This window comes from Nomia melanderi, chromosome 11, assembly GCF_051020985.1.
Source record: "Nomia melanderi isolate GNS246 chromosome 11, iyNomMela1, whole genome shotgun sequence".
Classification (NCBI taxonomy): Eukaryota; Metazoa; Arthropoda; class Insecta; order Hymenoptera; family Halictidae; genus Nomia; species Nomia melanderi.
In genome coordinates, this window is record NC_135009.1 from 6,551,290 (window position 1) to 6,569,573 (window position 18,284).

General features: G+C 44.7%; 1 protein-coding gene across 3 annotated transcripts in view; it reads left to right on the forward strand.

Annotated features, from left to right (window-relative positions):
• The window catches only part of N (neurogenic locus Notch protein), a 336,265-nt gene that overhangs the window by 150,571 nt on the left and 167,410 nt on the right, over positions 1-18,284 (forward strand). For 2 of the 3 annotated variants that reach the window (XM_076371906.1, XM_076371907.1), the window contains exon 5: positions 6,829-6,962. In XM_076371906.1, the coding sequence (XP_076228021.1) occupies positions 6,829-6,962 (134 nt within the window). Of the gene's footprint in view, positions 1-3,728; positions 5,345-6,828; positions 6,963-18,284 lie in introns of those variants that run through there. The other variant, XM_076371908.1, reaches the window with a different exon arrangement.

An 18,284-nucleotide genomic window follows, 5' to 3' on the forward strand; every position in this document is an offset into this window, starting at 1 on the left:
ACTTGAAAGTTTTTCATTAGAAGTATTCAGTATTTGTGGATGAGACAGACGATATTCTTTGAAAGCAAAATAATAGAAAGATTAATGTGAATTTGTATGTTTTGGGAAAATATATACAAACATTAATGTTTTATATACAACTTTGTAATTTTATTATATTAAATGAAGTAGTGTCTGGAAGTCAGCTTTTGAGTGTAAAGGATTAGTAGATATGCTTTGATTAAATAGATGAATAGTTTTGCTGATCCTCGGAATGGTAACTTTTTCATATTGTTGATGTTTTCCCGTTAGAATTTCGTCGGACATCAAATAGGAAATAAATTCTCAAGCTAAAAGCTAAGTTTTTTTTATATTTAATTAATAATTGAATCTTCCTTGTTGATGACTGTGTGACTTTACGGTGTCTATAAACTTTTTCTGCACCCCTCAGCCAAAGCTATTAATATTTGTCTAACTTTCTATCGGAACGTATAATATGAAACTATGACATTAATTATGCGAATTACAGTATATAACGAAAAACCAATTCAGAGTTTAGCAATAATAAGTTCATTAAAACTGATGTAATTTAACTGCAATCATTCTTCGATTGTTTTTAAGAACATAAAGGACGGAACTGAGGTGTAATAAAAACGTTCACTCTATCGGCGTTCATTCCATAGTTTTTCATTAGTATTTCAGAAAGTGACGGAAGAACTTTTACGACCTCCTGCATACTGCAACTGCAATTTGATCATTCATCGCGGAACAGGGGCCCCGCAGTATTCTTGAATTAATGGCTGGTCGCCATTTTAGCACCTCTCGAATCGCTGAAAATAAAAAATTTCTTATTTCTTTTATCCAGAGAATATTCATCGCTTAATGAATTATGTAAGAGAATTGTTTCTAAGAACGCGCTTCTCGTTTTATGTACCCGCCGAGTGTATCGCGACGCAATAATCCCGGCATCTGAAACACGTTCGGTGTCGGACGAGTCCCTCGGACACTAAGGTCTTAATTGTCAGGTGAATTTTAATGCCTATCGCGCGCCTAATTAATTAACCGATCCAAAAGTGACCGACCGTCGCGGAAGGACAGAACGCTCGGCTCGATCTATGGATACGACGCGCGATTCTTCTTCTCCCTCGGCTTTCGGCGTACGCATACCGAGAAGAATCTCGTTTCGGTTGAAACCCGAATCGCGAGGTTGAAACAAATTTTGATTCGCTCTGCCGTACACACACATACTAATCCAATCTTCACGTATACACGCTGCCGCAAGTTCGACGGCCCGAAACGTTCGATAAAATCGGCCCGAGAAATATACGGTCGTGTTTTCTGCGGTTATATTTGCCAGTAAATTCCCGAATTTGTCGAAACGGAGGGAACAAATAGAGAATGCCCGATGGAAGGAGCAACTCCCAGGCGACTCGATCCTCTTTTTTCCACGTTTCTTCCTCTCTTATTTTCGTTTCCCTCTCTATCTCTCGCTTTCTGTTTTCTTTTTTCGTTTTCTCGAGCCACAGGGAAGCGCGTGTTCGACGCTGAAAGCACTGCGTGTTGTCGACCGTTCGAAAGTCGGGGGTTCTCGACTGGTTCCTGGATCACTTCTGACATATTTTGTTCCTTTGACTGCTGAGAGCCAAGCCTGAAGCTTCCTCCCTGTCACGGGCTCCGCCAGCGTGGCATCCAATATGAATCATATAACGGAGACACATAAACATCAACCGTGCCTAACCCCTTCGCCAGTGCTCGACTGGCCCGGGGGAATCGAATGGCTTTCGGGCCGCATGATTTATAAGCGGTGCCACCGTTGTCCTCTCGATATTCGGAGGGCCCACGGGCCGCGCCGGGGCGCAGTCACAAAGACAATGCTCGTATTCCTAACGGGAAACACCCACCCGCCTGTATTAAAATCCGTTTACGTTCCGGCGAGCGTAAGCCCGCGAGAATATCGCTCTTCGAGCTCCCCGAGCGATATTCAGCTTTATGACCGGCTTGCGAAACCGGGTTTCGCGAGGCTCTCTTCGCCTTACAATTTAAATATTCTGAGGAAGTAAGGCGTACCGCGTACCCCTCTCTCCCCGGCTGAGCGGGTCGCAATTTATTCCGGTATTGTTCGCTCTAGCGGCCGAACTGTTTTCCATAAAGTAAGTGGAGCGAATTTCGTGTTCTCGCCGAGGCCAATTCAGTGGCCCGGCTCGCCTCTCGAGGATATATCGCGCGGTAATCTACGTGTGATCGGCGCGGGGACTCTCTCTTGAAAATCGAACGTATCGAGGATCATTAGCGGCCGCCGATGCGGAATAATGGATTAGACCGGAGGGAGATTCGTAACGTGGGTTGGGTCAGGAAACTCGAGGGCCTCGGTTGCTCCTCGTCTGGCCGGTGTTATCCCGGCTCGCGGAGGGGGAGGGAAATGGGAATCCGGATCATCCCCTAGTTGGAAACCCCATCGACGGGTCTGGCGGAGGATGCCCGCAAGCCATACCGTCGTTTTCACACAATGCGAGTAAACAAGTGAAAATTAAATTTGAAAATTGCCCACCACCGGTCCCCTGTTGTTCAGTTCGCTTAGGCGTGCCGGTCAACACCGTTTAATCGGAATCTTCGTGCCTCCGGCACGCTTTCGCCCCAGGTCTGTTTGCTCGGACCGCGCATAAATATTCATATGAACGGATTAGCGAGATTTCTTCGGGACCCGTGCAAATTTACACGAGTCTCACGAGCTGGCTCCCATGATAATAATCGACGGTGATTAAATGGAATACGATTTCCGAGAAGTGGTAAACTTCTCGGTCCTGTTTCCTTCTCTTTTTCTTCGGGAGTTTTTTCAATTTGCCTGGACGCCCCGTCGTACAAGTGTCTACGCCGACCTATTTTATTGATGTTTATGCATGCTCCGGGTGAGAAGGTGTAACGGTATTAATTTTTATGAGTATATTTGAATAATACTGTTCCTTTTGTTACATTCCAGTTCTTAATAAACAATTTGAACATAGGATACTGTAAAAGATGAAAAATATTTAAACTAGTTTAATAACCATCCCTAGTTCAATCTGTCCCCTCAATGAAATATCATTTCCCATCTTACTCTAAACAATTCCGGTCATGGGTGTTATAAAACAATATTCCTCCATAAATAGCGAACACACACTCGCGATTTCACGAAAAATCACACGCCATTCTTCTTAACACGAATACATTTTTCCCGAACCCTTTGCCGTGCCCGAACCCGAACAACTCAGCGTATCGGGATCAGAATGCGTGAAGCACGTAACAAATTTCGTGGCGCGGCGTCGGACTATGATACACGCGAGAAATATCGTGTAACTATCGAATTAGTAAAATTCTTACATAGTATCGTCGACGGCCGGTAGGAGGGGGGAGAGAGCAGGGGCAGGGACCCGAGATGCACGCAATGATTCCGCATCGTTTCTACGACCTAGGACCCTAGGTGGTAGCCGCGAGAGAGACAGGGTTACGGGTGTCGCGGCCGCTAAAGCGGGATAACGCGATACGTGGTCGAAGACCAACGAAGGGTGACGGAACGAGCCGAGGGGACTTTGGTTAACGAGCGCGGGTGCGAGAGAGATCGACCGAGTGGCCGGGCCTCTAGCGAGAAGGAAAGAGAGAACGGAGTCATGACGGTGCCCGCGATGGGGGGGAATCGAATGTGACGCCAAGCGGAGAGGGTCACCGGTGATGGTGGCGCCCCCTGAGCGGCCCAAGCCAGAAGGTAAGGTTAGTCAGTCGCCAGTCGTCCGAGGACGATACACGTTCTGTTCGCGTCTCTGCCGCATCTCACCCCCTTCAGTCCGCCGTCGACTGTGGAAAATACGCGCGAAAACAGGTGGCAACGCGAGGTGACAATCAACAGTGTACAACAGTGTTCCGGGATCAACCGCGGCGGCAGACACTACGTTACGATTCCCGTTACTCCGTTTTCGGTCCCCGCGAAGTTAACCGAGTGGCGTGCTGTGCTCCGAAAGACCGGCAAGCTCAACAGCGTGTTTCGTTACACCTCAGACAACTTGGATATTCTAGTGCTGGAAGAAACGGTCGTGGGTGAAATTGTTACTTCGAAGGAAGCGGGTCAAGGGATCGTTAATTAACAGGGGAGATGTGTTCGAAAGTTCGGATGTTGACAGAAGTCTGATGCTGAAGCAGTTCCGAGGTTTGGCAACGTCTGCTGTACCTCCCGTCATGGGTATCTCGTCCATGATCCGTCGTAACACAGGATAGAGGCTATTTGAGCGAGTTTAAGAGAGGCTGAAGCACGCTCGACCCATTGTCACGCGAATCATCGGATTGGATATCGAGGCTAGCACGATTTTTGCGGAGATTCCAGCTACGCGTGTGCCGGCGATTCCGTGGTCGAAGCGAGACACCGTGCGCCTCGACGAAAAGTGACGCGAGCGAGCGTGAGAAAAAGACCGGGTACGTTTCTCTCGGCAGCGAGGGACGGCTGAGATACACACGCTCACGCGGCCTCGCTACACTCGTGGCTGTTCTCCGTGTACCGTACACGGTGTTCGCCTTTTCCCCCCGTTCGAACGTTGACGTATAGTTTATTTTGTTGGCCGCTTCTCGTATAGTTTGTTTATCAACGGTTGGTTATATGGTCGGGACAGCACGGTGAAATTTTTGGAGACTGATCTTTCACGGTCGATCGTGGAATTTGTGAAACCGATCGACCATTACTCCAGTTTGAGAACGGGACTTGATTCGATCGTCGAACTGTCGAATGCTTCGCCGCGAAACATCCGGCACGATCAAGGGAGAAGTTTGACGATGGAGGTATCGAAGATCGCCTACGCGTGCCAGCCAACGAAACCCTATACGCTGGTGTCAGAATCGGACCGGTGATAAATCTTGATACCGGCTGGAACGGACAGTGCCTGAACAGAAGCCGCCATTTCTCGCGTTGAAGTTTTCCCCGTTGGAACTGTGTGCTCTTTTTTTCCCTGTCTTCGTTATCGATGGTCGGATACACACTGCTCAACGAACTGTTCCCGGTTCATTTTTTTGTGATACGAAACTAGTGTGCAATTTATTAACGTGTGAACTTGTGCATCTCTTTAGGATTACCGTGTGAGCATCAGTGTGAGGTGTACGGTGGATGTGGTTTATTTTTCTCGTGATCGTTAACGGAAAAAAAGGAAATTTATATTGATATATAGAGTATATAAAAAGTTGATCTGAAGTTGTTAATAATGGTGATTCTCGGAAATGGAGTAAATACCCCGCGTGTTCCTGTCGAAATATGAGGAGAGCGCCTTTTTGCAAGCCGAGGGAATCGATATCGAGCGAAAATGTATCTCACGCGTGTGTTCTTGGTACTCCTTCTGGCAGCGAGCTCGAGGTGCGTCATATAAAAAAAATTGTCCCGCCATTTTTCAACATACGAATATCGTACACAGGGAACGGTTTTAATTGCACTATTGTTCTGTTTTTTTAATGCGTGTATTATTGAATCTTGTTTAGTTCAGTATATCTTTTTCTTTACAAATCACTCAGAATGTTGATATAATATTTTTTCTCTCTTTAATTGCCGCGCGAAAGTATGCGTGTAAAAAATGTTCCGCTAGGCATAAAAAGACGACGGTATACAAGAAACCGGTATTATAAATATTGATCGTTTGAATGGATACCGTCGTTCGTTGGTCTCGTGTTGGTCCTTGATGACAGTCAAGGAACAGCAGAACTGTGAGAAATTGATTAAAATGTATCGCGTTCCCCATTATTCATTTGTTACGCGAACGTGTTTTTTTTGTAATTTTAAAATAACGCCGGGTAATTCAAATTGTTTCCAGGCATGAGTGTAGAATTACCGCGGAGTAATTCATATAGCTAACCATTTTCTCTCATTATACGTGAACATTGTTCTAACTCATGAAATTTAATGTTTCATCTGCTTCTATCTTACGGAATTATAAAGAGGGGTGATTAATTTTAATCGGTGGAATGCTTGTGTCTAGAACAAAAATGTTGAATCTATCAAGATGACGTTTGAAACAAATTTTATGAGATAGTATTATCTTGAAACAATTGTTTTATTCAGAAATTTCGATTGTGTCGATTTGGAACTTGTTTCAATTTTATTATAAAAATATTAGTATATCAAACGAATATTATTGATTCATGGAATATTTCAAATTTCAAATTTTGACGGAAAGCCTTCAATGAATACGATCATTAATATTTCGTCACAATATTCAATCTGGTCGATTCTTTTAAACTGTTTTTCGCTCTAAAGAGAAAAATTGTGCATCGAATATATTTGACATATTAGGTTACTATCATAGTTTCAGTTCAGTTAACTTTTCATTAGGTAAGAAATTTGTAACACATGATTACTTTTAACTCTTTGTTTCAGTTTCCGATTGTTTACTGTTTAGCAAACAACCATTTTTAAATATATATATCCAACATTAAACTTTATCAATGATACAGAAAATTTTCTTATCGCAAGTCATCTATTATATATCTATCGTTGATATTCCCATCGGAAAGAATTTCCAACCATAAAATCACCGCCAAAATTTCGAGTCATAAATTTCCATTGTTATGAATGTCATCTCGGATGCACCAAGATTACAGAATGTAAAATTATTAGAGTACATTTTCTCGACAGCTCAAGGAGGTTGTTACTGGTTTCATACTCGCAATCATCAGGGATGGCACTCTGTAATTAGCGACCGGTGACTCGATCGCGCGGAATACGCGAACATTAACTATTTATTTATCGCCTCGGCCGATCGCGATTTCATCAGATCATTTAATCGATCTGCCTCGTGTATATGTACGTTCGGTGCCGATAATTTTAACGAGTTGTTTCCTTTGCAGATGCATGTGCTCGAGCGGATATACTGGCCAGAACTGCGAGAACGAGTATATTCCGTGCACCCCGTCGCCGTGCAAAAATGGAGGCACGTGTCGCGAAATTAACGAATTGGACTACGAATGCAAGTGCCCCGAAGGTAAGTCCCTTTTGATTTTCTCTCCATTTTTAACTCCTTCTCCTACATCGGGTCAGATTCGCGATGAAAATTTTCTAGTGAATTCAACAAATCTAAATGTTATTTATTTATTATTCCATATAAATGGAATATTATTTGTATATTATCGATCTTTAATCTTTTGTGCAAACGTAGACACAGAATAAGCATCAAATTCTTTTCTTTTTCTACTAAGTTATTAACTGTAACTTAGTGTCATGAAGTACAATCGTAGGACTCATAGGACAAGGAGTTAAGTCTGTTCCATTTAACGATACTTCTCTCCAGAGAAGTGACGCTTCAGAACTATAATTCAAAACTTGATTCTCGAGTATAATCCGCAGGAATGAAGAGAATACTTTTAACATATACGTATTTAATACTGCAGCCTTCAGACGAGTAAGAATGGCTCGTTTTTCGATATTTTATTTTACAATTATTGAAATCATAAAGGTGCCCCTACAGGAAATCGTTAAATAAATTCACTACTTCGTGCACGCATTACAATAAAAGACGAGTTGCTTTTGCTGTTCGGTTCTTTTAATGGCAAGCTAATTATTCTTGCGATATTTTTATTTCGAAAAGTGCACCTTTTTTATATAATTTTATACACTTTTACGAATGTAGACGGTTGGACGGTCTAATTGCTATCTTTAATAAGTTTAAAGCAACTGTGAATTATTTGGAGAACACTAGAGATCATTTATGATACTGTTATGTTTTGAAATGTAGTTCTGAAACGATCTATACATTTTGCTAGTATAACATTTCTAGTACTAGTGTACAAGCTTTTAATGAAACCGATCTTTCCGGACAATGATAAGTACTCTAAACTACACGTCAGCTTTCGGTTTTCAATATGAAAGTTTGATATCGCCAACATCGCGACATCATCGTCCAGAGGCTGAAACTATCACCAAAGAAAATTTACTTTCCCACAAAATTCATTAGTTACCATAATCTGTTTGATTTCGCGATCATCACTTCCAAAGCTGGTATCCTTTTAACAGAATCGGAAAGATAGACAAGATCGCCCCTTTTTCACGCGGAATTCGTTAGGCAACTGTGATGTCCCTGATCAGGGTGCGCCATTTCGGCGTAGGAGGAACCATTCTAGCCGCATTCCACGTTCCACTCTGTTTACCACGGGGCAAGAAAGTTTTCGCGGTGCCCGTTGCGTAACCTTGTCCCGGGAACGGACGAGACACTGGGTCCCCGGCGAGGGGCAAGGGAAAGGGGGAAACAAAAGAAAAGGTACGCGGGAGCAATGATTAGTCGACGCAACAGGTACAACTTAAGCGAGGGGTTGGCGGGCCGTTTACGTGCGTGTGTGCACGGTGGATGGTTAATGTAAAGCGTGGGGTCAGCGTAGCGTGGCCTCCTCGGTGCTCGGATCACAATGCGTGGTCCTGTCGTTCCCAGGCGGACCACAACCATGGCGACCCCACCTTCTTTCGCTCGCTCCTCCGCTGCCGACCTTCCGTCTTCCACGCCGGTTCGCCCCTCGGTCGCGCGCGCGCGCGCGCGCGAGCCTTTTCCCGTTAAAGCCAGGCGACCGGCCGGCCAAGCAGACTTTTCCACCTTCTTCATCGATGGGTATCCGTCCGTGAGCTCTGACACGGTCCGCTCTATCAGCGTCTCGCGCAACGATGCCTGAACAAGTGGGCTCACAAGGGGCCAGCGCAAGACGTCACGCCTTCGAGATAATCGATTCGACTTTTATTTCCCTTGAGCGTCTTCTTTCTTGCGGTTTGTGCACCTGGGGGTTTCTTATATGAACTTTTGGTTGGACAAAATACCCAACTCCCATTTTTCTGTTGTTTAAGCTGTAATATTCAAAGACGTAGGTGGTATTTGTTGAGTGCGATTTAATTAAATTGTTATACTTTTGTGAATTACATTGGTAAATGAGTGACTTCTGTTAGCAATGGTTCCCATTTCGATGTTTTCGTCTACACATATTTGTACTGTGGAGGTTAATAGTTTATACAAGAATATTGTATTGTACTTCTGAAGTTCGAACAAACGCAAACATGTTGGTTGCTGACATAAGGATTAAATTTTGCGAAATAGATTCGACACTCAATTTTATTCATAACTCGCATTGCGTAACGTTGGCGCAGATTGCAATATAAACAGCGAAGAACACTTCGGTCTCCATAGAGTCAAATAAATTCAACGATGAATTCCTCCAACACGGCAATACACAACGAAAGAAGGCTACCTTATTTGTATCTGGGAGCATCTAGACAAGTTTTCACTCGTGAACTTTACGGTCGGTCCATCGGTACAAATGACCAACACGTTATGTCGCGGTCGCGTTCGAGCCGGGGCCAGCGTTTAAGCCGATGCTCTCTCTGCGCGTACCGGTTCGCAGCGATCGCGTTTTATTCCGGTCTTTCTCCGGGCGGTTTTCGTTTAACGAGACCGCCATTAAATTGTTCGCAATTACCTCGTTTCTGCTCCAGGGGGGTGATGCTTTCTTCAAGGGGCGCGCGGCGTTCTTTGCCTGGGCACCCCAACGTGATGCACTACGACGGGACCGCGGGAGACGCAAACCAGGTGAAAATCGAAAAGCGTAAAAGACGTATCTCGATCACGTGCCCCTAATGGCCGTCCGCGGCCGAGAGAGCGCGTCGTTCTGGTTGTTCCTTATACAGGCGGCGCGGCCGCGGGACGAGGTCGTAACTATTCCGCAATCCGAGCGTTACGAGGAATCGTCGAACGAGACTCATCCCGACGAGTTTATCCATCGATTGTTTGACGTTATTGCCTGTACCGCGGCGGATTTTTCCTCGTTTTTACACGCGCGCCGCCGTGTCCCTCTCCCATATAAACGCCGCATCAGGGCGGTACGGGGCCTAGTTATTATCCGACTCTTCGAAATTTATTCGTCTTACCTAGGCCGTAATCCTTCGTTGAACGATTTTTCGTCGTTCCTTTTTCCTGGTTGGAAAAGGAGCTCGAGAGAGGCTGGAGTGGTATTTACAAGCTCGTAACTATTTCCTACGTAGAACGACGCTCTCGAAATGATTTGCTCGTGCAGTTAGTTATAATGGTTCAATTTGCAACACTAGCCCGAGACCTCTGGCCAGGCTACACCCTTTTCCATCGTGTCTCGCTTTTCAGTCTCTTTTCCCTCCTCCCCGGACTTGTTCTTTCGATCTTCCTCCCGTCGGAGGAAGCCGCGTTTTTACCGGGTCGCTTATTTTCCGGAGAACCCTGCCAGCTGTTGGGACGAGGCTGTAACTATCCTCTCCCCAGGACTATCCTCTCTCGCTTGCAGTCGATTCGGTCGCGTACCCACTACTACCTAGTCGTAATGGTTCAATTTGCAGCATCCCGGTTTCTCGGCTGCTCCATCCCCGGTCATCGTGTTTCTCTTCTTCTTCCGCGAGCCCGAGCACGAGCCACCATCTCCTCCACCTGTGTCTTCCTCCATCCTTCTCCTCCCTTCGGCCCCGTTCCCATGGGTGAACGTTTCCTCCGCTTGTGCAACACACGAGCGGTCGAGCCTCGTCCCTTCGCCGGAGGACGACCTCGAGGCCTACAGATTTCCCTCGTCGACTCCGATCTGATCACGCCTCCTCCATTCCGTTCCCGCTAATTAGAAACTGCTCTATCGAGCGCCGGTTAAACGATTAACCGCACGCCCATAGATTAATCGGTAACGGCGCGACGGAGATGGAGGATTAAACAGCACGGATAGGAGAAAGGAGTTGGATTCTCTCCTCTCCCTCCGATCTTCCCGTTCCCCTGTCTTTCCCTAGGCGTACGCGCACGCTTCTATTTCTCGTATTACCCTCTAAATTGAATACCAAAGATAGGGAACGGTTAAGGCGAGGGAACACGACCACGATCTTGATACCGTGCGCTTAAACGATTAAATCGTCTGTTTTTTTTCCTCCTCCTTCTTCTTCTCCTTTGCCTTCCGGCGAGCACGAATTCCACGGTTTTATGGAGTTGTATCGGTCGATCCTATTCGACCCGGGCTAGGCGATCGCCAGCGCGCGAGCGCGAACGGAGCGAAGCATCGCGTCTCGTGCATCTCTTGCTCTCGGGGGCCGGTTCCCTCGCCCTTTCTCGTTCGGAGAGTGCGCGGCTCAATTAAAACCGGGTACTGGATCCTGTGTTGGCAGTCGATCGAAGCCGGATCGATTTTATTGCGATCGGTGACGCGGACATGCACACGATCACGATCATCCTTTGCGTCGAGGAAATCGCCCAAGCCTCTTCTGTCTTTCTCTCTCGGCGATACGCGTCGAGGAAGAGCCCAGCCGGACGGTTATACGCGCTCCGGCTGATTTATGTCAACGCGCGGTTATAAAGTGCGTCAGGGGGTCCGGGGCAGAGCGGCCGGGGGGACACGGCCGGACAGAGACACCCGAGAGTTAGGGACGTACGCTCGTTTCGCAATTCTGGTCCCCACTCTCTTCTTCTGCTTCGATAGCGATGGCTATTACGCAAACTGCTCTTACGCGCGCGATCGCGCGAGGGTTGCGACGGCAAATGGATCACGGTCGTGGCTTGTGCTTGTGGTTTCTATTGAAACCGCCGGAATGATTGTTGTTTTTCTAACGAATTTTTGGGGTAATTCGGAGATATCATTAGATGTTTTTGAATTCTGAAAATGTTAAAACTCAATGATTGAACTATTGTTTCGTGATTCGTTTTGCGACTTGGTTAACAAGAGCAGTTTTGCTGATGACAATACCTTTGTAAAGAATTGTGTATTTACTGTACGTAAATATTCATAGGAGAATAGTGTTTCTTTTCGATTGATAATAAGTTGAGGAGTATTCATGTTTGTATGGTATAATTGAATTTAGGGGTTTAGCCTAGTGTTTCACACGATGTTATGGGACAAGTGAGAACAGATGACATCGGATTTGACCATTTGTAGGACTATGCTTGAATACAACGTACCAATAAATCACGAATTAACTGATTTACAATAAAAATAGTACTCCAACGGAATTGCACGCAAATGAATACAATTTCTAGTATCTCCAAGCATATCTTTTAGTATCAAGACTTTCATTTCATAGGAAAAGAACAAGAAAACACAGATAATACATTCCATGTTGTAATCACAAATTTCCATAAATATAACCATATAACTTCTTTCCCAGAATAACAAAGTAACATTGATCAGTCATTACCGCGGACTGCCGTAATCTCCATAATTCCGTGGGAATCGGACATCTAATGAACACCGGACAAACGTAGGAACGCGCATGAGGTTAACGGGGAAACGGTGTTGCCGGCTAAACACCGTTGTCGCCGATATAAAATAATCTATCGTCGTTTCCGCAACGGTACACGAATTTTATCGGCGATCCAGGGATCCCTGGCGAAGCGTTCCGCCCACGCGTCGATAATTCCACGCGTCTTCTTTCACGTGCTGGCCAGATCGGAGCGACACATCTCGCCAGGAGGATTTATCGACACCTCCGCGTTACATTGTCCCCGTACGGTTAATTAAAACTGCGCTTCTTTCGAGCCTCGCGCGGGATTCGAAATCTCCCGAGTCATCTCACCGCGCGTCCGGCCGCCGCCGCTGACCGCCGTCGAATAATTAATAGCCGGGACCATCTGGACACAAAGGAAGCGCTCACGGCGACGTCTAACAAGTGTCCTCGCGGCGTGCCTCTATTCTCGCACATTGTCAAGGCTCTCGTCTAACTCTATTCCGGCGCGCGTCGTCACTCCATTCCCGACACTTCGCCCGCTCAGCTCCTTCAGCTGTTCCGCCTCTGCTTCGTAGGTGGCTGACATGCGCGTTGTTTGGTCATATGTTACCGAGTTGATGGTTTCTCGTAAAACGAGTGTAGCATTAATTTGTTATAGGATAAATTTTTGGATGATCGAAGGAAATTTATTATTTTGTTGAATGTTGATTAGGGGATGGAGAAGACTAATCAGACACTTTCTGTGTTTAGAAATTCATTTTGATTTGCAAGCTTTAGTTTGTATCTATGGAAGTCATTTTTATTGAAAAATTAGGTTTTTAATTTAGAAATTAACGGTAAAAAGTAAATTATAACGGGTTAAGTTTCTAGTTTCATGTTTTTAAATCTTGTAAAAAAATGTTTAGGAATGGGTACGTTTAGAAATATCTCTTCCCCTAGTCAAGTTCACTCCTTTAGACAACACCTGAATTCCTTTTAAGAACTCCAGCTTCCAAGTTTGCAAGGAAGCGTCTCCATTTATGTGATGACCCACTGCCAATGAGTTGCGAGTCATGGTCATCATTAATCAGGTGGCAAAATGGAAACTGTTTGCGGAGACGGTTATTGAAAGCCTTTAGTGTAGATATTCTGGAAACGGTACAAACGTTTTTCATCGAAGCAACGTTATTAATTCTCCTGTCAATTCTAATCATCCGCTGAACGTCTGAACAAGAAAGAAGATCTTCTGCGGTTAACGCTTTCTTCGTAATGTATAGAATTAAGAAATACTGTTTCATTTCACGTGTTATGTTTCTTGTTCTACACGCATCGAATGGAGTATCAATTGACTTGTGGGTAACAGAGTAGGTGTCCGTGACAGCGATGTCGTAATTTACTTTTCTGTGGGGTAGTAGTCGTAAGAGCGAGGCTACGGTGGCAGTTCCCTAGTACCTGTGTTGATAGTGCCTTTCGATGCAGGTGCAGGAATAGAAATTGAAATTTTGCGTGGTCGAAGATACTTTGTCCATTCGCTGGATGTCTTCTGCGCAGCTGATGATGTCCGCGGATGAATCTTCGCGGAATTTCATGGGTGGATGAGTAGCAATGGCATCTTCGTAGTAGGTGGTGCTGTCTAATGACTTCGAAAAGTTGAACGTCCTGTTGCGACAGTATATCGTTTTTAAAATTCTGATATTCTCAAGTCGCAAAATAGATTCTTACAATTCTGTCCACTTCCTTAGACGTCAATGTCTCTTTTATTTCATTATTTAATGCTTAAATCTGTCTTTTTGGTGTTTTCAGAGTACAGAAGTTTCCACATTAGAAGATTCGTATAATTATAATTCTTTCAATCGGTAAAATGCACACAGTTAAATTTTGCTAAAATAGTTTAATCATTAGTATATTATAAGATAGAAAATAGAATATAACAGTAATAAGGTATTAAAATTTTGTTCTCTGACCACTCGATTCAATGGTGCTTACGATAAATATCCTGCAAAAGATAAAGTGACCGAGGCTTCTCTGCAAAGAGTACAGAAATTACTCAGAAATTTGATAGCCTGCCGCGGAAAATGATTCTATTACGTTTACGAAGTCAGGTACAGAGACTCGAATAACAGACACGAGACTTTGAACTGGAAGCTCTAGCTTGCGTAGTTCCGTAGCTCGGACTCATTTATCGTGCCCACGCCACCTTTTATGAGAACGAAATGCCACCAGTATACCGATACCCTTAGCTGGAAGCAGCCACGGACTACAACGACCGGTATCTGTCACTGTCTCGGACCGGCGCGAGTGAACCGCGGTGATACGTGTCCCTAAGAAGCTTCTGTGACTCTTCTATCCAACCGTTTTCATTCAATTATTTCATAAAACGAATGATAAATAGCGTTCTCCGCGGAAAGTTCTATTCCGCAGACTGATGTCTCAGATTTGCAATCACTTATGAGAACAAGTATTCTTATGATCCACTATTTATTTGTTTGGAGAAGTTTTTGTGGAGAAATTGACACATCACTTCATATCTATAATTTCTACATTCTACAAATGCACATTTCAACTAAAATATTTCAAAGCATATTCACTCAAATTTATCATCACGACACATAAAAAATTGACAAAAACAATCAGTCAAGTAATTGAAAATCACGTGAAATTTCTAAACGTGTTCTTTCAAAGTATAAAATATTCCGCAAAACATGTTTCCAAACCCGCAATCACAGTATGGAACGCTATTTAAATCACCCTCACACCCTTCGACAGTATTGTGCTTCCAAAAAACAGTTGAGCGACCATTTAATTAGGGGGCCACACCCTCATTCTAGAATATCAATGAACAGTTGCGAACCTGCGAGACACAGGGGCGGCTTTCCCACGAGTTTTCGGATCGCACAGATGCAACCGTGAACCCTTTCGTATTGGGGTCGCGATATTGCGCTCCTCTCCGGGGAATCGGTCGAAAATCGGGGCGAGAGACATAATACGTGGTCCGCTCGTAAAGCGGCGTCGGGTCGCTCCATTATGTCGGGGGAAGGTGAGTCGTGACAGGGCTGCATCCTCCGAGAGTGGCACTCGGTTGAAAAATCTCGGAAGTCTCTCGCGCGGTTGGCAGCCCCTCCTATACGTTCGGGAGAAAACGAGAAGCATCTCGTGGTCCCTTTTGTGTCCGGATCCTCTCTCCACCGGAGGAATGATAAATCCACGCCCACGCGGTGTAAACCGAGACCTGGACACCGGTGGAGTAGCCATCGAGCAACAGAGAGTTGGCCGGCCGCGCCTGGACCTCTCTAGAGGGAGGAAGAGCGGCAAGTATGTACACGCGTGTATATGTTGGTACGCGTCTCTCGAGGCAGTAGGATATAAATCTGGATTAATTTAATGCATCCGTTGAATCTCAATAACGATCGGCGGCGGACATGACATATTTGCATGCGTATACGGACGCGCGGAGCCAGCAGCCTGATTCGATCCGGAGCGAAGATAGTAGCATTCGGAAAAAGAAAGTAGAAGGTTCGGGTCCGTGAAGGTACAACGTGTAGATCAGTGGTTCCCAACCGTTTTTCCGTTCGTTGTTGCTATAAATGTTTGATGATGTCGGTGGAACGTTTGTGACTAATCCTTTGGTTTATGATCTCCTTCACAGCTGTGCTGGAGGGAATTACTTTATTGTTTATAATTTACTCGAGAAAAGGATAATTGTGAGCTTTGTTTGTGTTTACGTTTACTTTAAGACAAGAATATTGGAAGAATTAAATGAGAGTTTTACTTAGTATATTCGTTTTGAAATTATCGTCGCGAATCTGACACGATGTTGTAAAGTAAGGTTTAGATACGAGATGCTGTTATTTATACATTTTAATTGCGAATATATTACTTAATGCGGAGGTTAAAGAAAATAAACTGATGATAATGAGCAAATGGTGCTTATATTTATACTTATACGGGGAAGATCTTCCGCTCGTCGTGAGGAAGTTCAAATTCGATCCGGTGAGTTAGAATAAAGAAACGAATAAATAAGTCTCATCTCGAAACTAATCAGTTGATATAATTTCCCCTAACGCGACGTGCTTGTAACAAATGTATCCTTTTCCTCCATTACAGAATCTTTCGTTTACCCTTAAACATTCCGGCTGGTATCCCAGATTGAAAATCATTGATTTAATTAATTCTTCATTGGTTCTTCATGCAGTAATCTCAGTCCTATGTTACTCGTTGAAATGTCGCTGCCTTCACTACCTTCTAGGCGTCACGAAATCAATTTCCTTTTACATACATTTTCTGATCAAAATTAGCTTACAAACAAATCAATACCAACCTTCTATTTGAACTAATTCGGTAATCTCAATACTAACCGCAGCTCAAACAAAACTTCCGTCAAATCAAACCTCCAAAACCTCCTACAAATGCTAAGACACCATTCTCTCCAACTTTCGTTAAAACAAGGCCAACAAAGCTACATCTCTCCCCAACAGATAGCATCGATGAAAAATCCAAGGTCCAGCGAAGTAACTCGAAGGGACACGTTTGAAAGTTAGACCATAAAGTTTGAGGAATAGAGAACGTTGTTGAAGAAAAAACGTATCGTCGTCCCGTTCGCACACGATCCGCCAGTGTGCCGGGGCAGTGATGAAACATTCGGCCCCGAATCAAGCAGATGCAAAGGATTCCCTCGGTGAAACAATGGGGGTCCCGGGATCGATACAATGGGGGAGGAGGGGGACGCGGGGAGTCGAGATCTCCATAGAAAGGGGACCACACCCCGTAGAAGGCGAGCTGCGTTCGCTTTAGCGGCACGCTGGAAGTCGTTCCAGGGACCCACAAAGACCGTATAGAGTCATTGACTTGATCGTAAAGCCCGTGGCGCGGTGTGTGCCAGTACCTTATTCTTGTTTCTCCTCGTCCTGTTGCCTCTTCTTCGTCTTCTTCGGGCGCGCTCTCCTCCTCCCCAACCCCGGCTGCCACACCACCCTATTTCTTCGTCTGCTCTTTTTCCATCGGTTCTTATTCCCCGCTTTCGATACCATCTACGAACCTCCTCGCCGCAACCCTCTCTTTCTCGTACTCTTCATATTTTACCATTACCATATCAGGTTCTACCCGAGTCTCTCTTCAACCCCACTTCCCTCTTCCCTTTCGCCCGTAGTCTATCCGGTTCCTTATTAAATATAGTTACGTAGATGCGCTCACGTATACCCGAGCCACGCACCTTTGATCGCCTGGCCCGATGATGATTTCCATGCGTCTCGCCTCTACCTGCGTGTCTTCCGTTGCGGTTCCCCGACCGGCTCGATTATCTTCCGCATTTAGATATCGAATCCACCCTACAATGGAGCCAGGTCGACGCGCGTCGAGCGGGGAAAGTTGGGATTCTAGATACCGCGCCACGGGGGACCGGGATATCGTTGACGACCGGGAACCAGTTTTAGTCTGATCTAGTGAGGTGTTTTTAAGCGATTTTGTTTGGAGGGTGCTAGGTGTAGACGTGCTATTTGTGACTGAATGTTTTCAGGGACGTCGTTTAATTTATGTGCGTGGATTTTAATGAAATTTGAATTTTGGTTATTTTTTATAAGGCGAAGATAGAGACAGAAAGTAAGGAGCGATGAGAAACTTATAATAAAGTTAGGAAACTGAAGAGAATGGAACAAAATCTGAATACAAATATACTTGAAATAAATAATGCAAGTAGAATAAAGTGCATGACCATTAAAATTTTCAGTAACAAGTATCTAGTTTTCTTAATCGCTGAGCATTGAAGTCAATTTGAAATTTGAAAGACGCTATAAAAATAGTGGTGACCGATATCTATTGTTACGATTCTTCCGTGCATTTGTATCGCGCGGAATTATTCCTTGCTCTGATAAATTCTGTCGAATTATTCTCTGTTAGAATGCAAGTTATTGCAAACCCGAGATATACTATTCTTCCTATTTCCTTGCAAGGAAAGGAAATTCATCTTCGCGTGACACGTGTATACTTTGAGATACATTAAAAAGGGATAGGAAGGGAGGGAATAAGAAACGTTCGACTAGCCACAGAGGATCACGATCGTTCTTGAATTCTCACCGAGCGCGAGAGGGAGAGCGAGAGAGCTGTCCTTCCTGCGAAAGCAGCAAAACTGCGGCAAAGG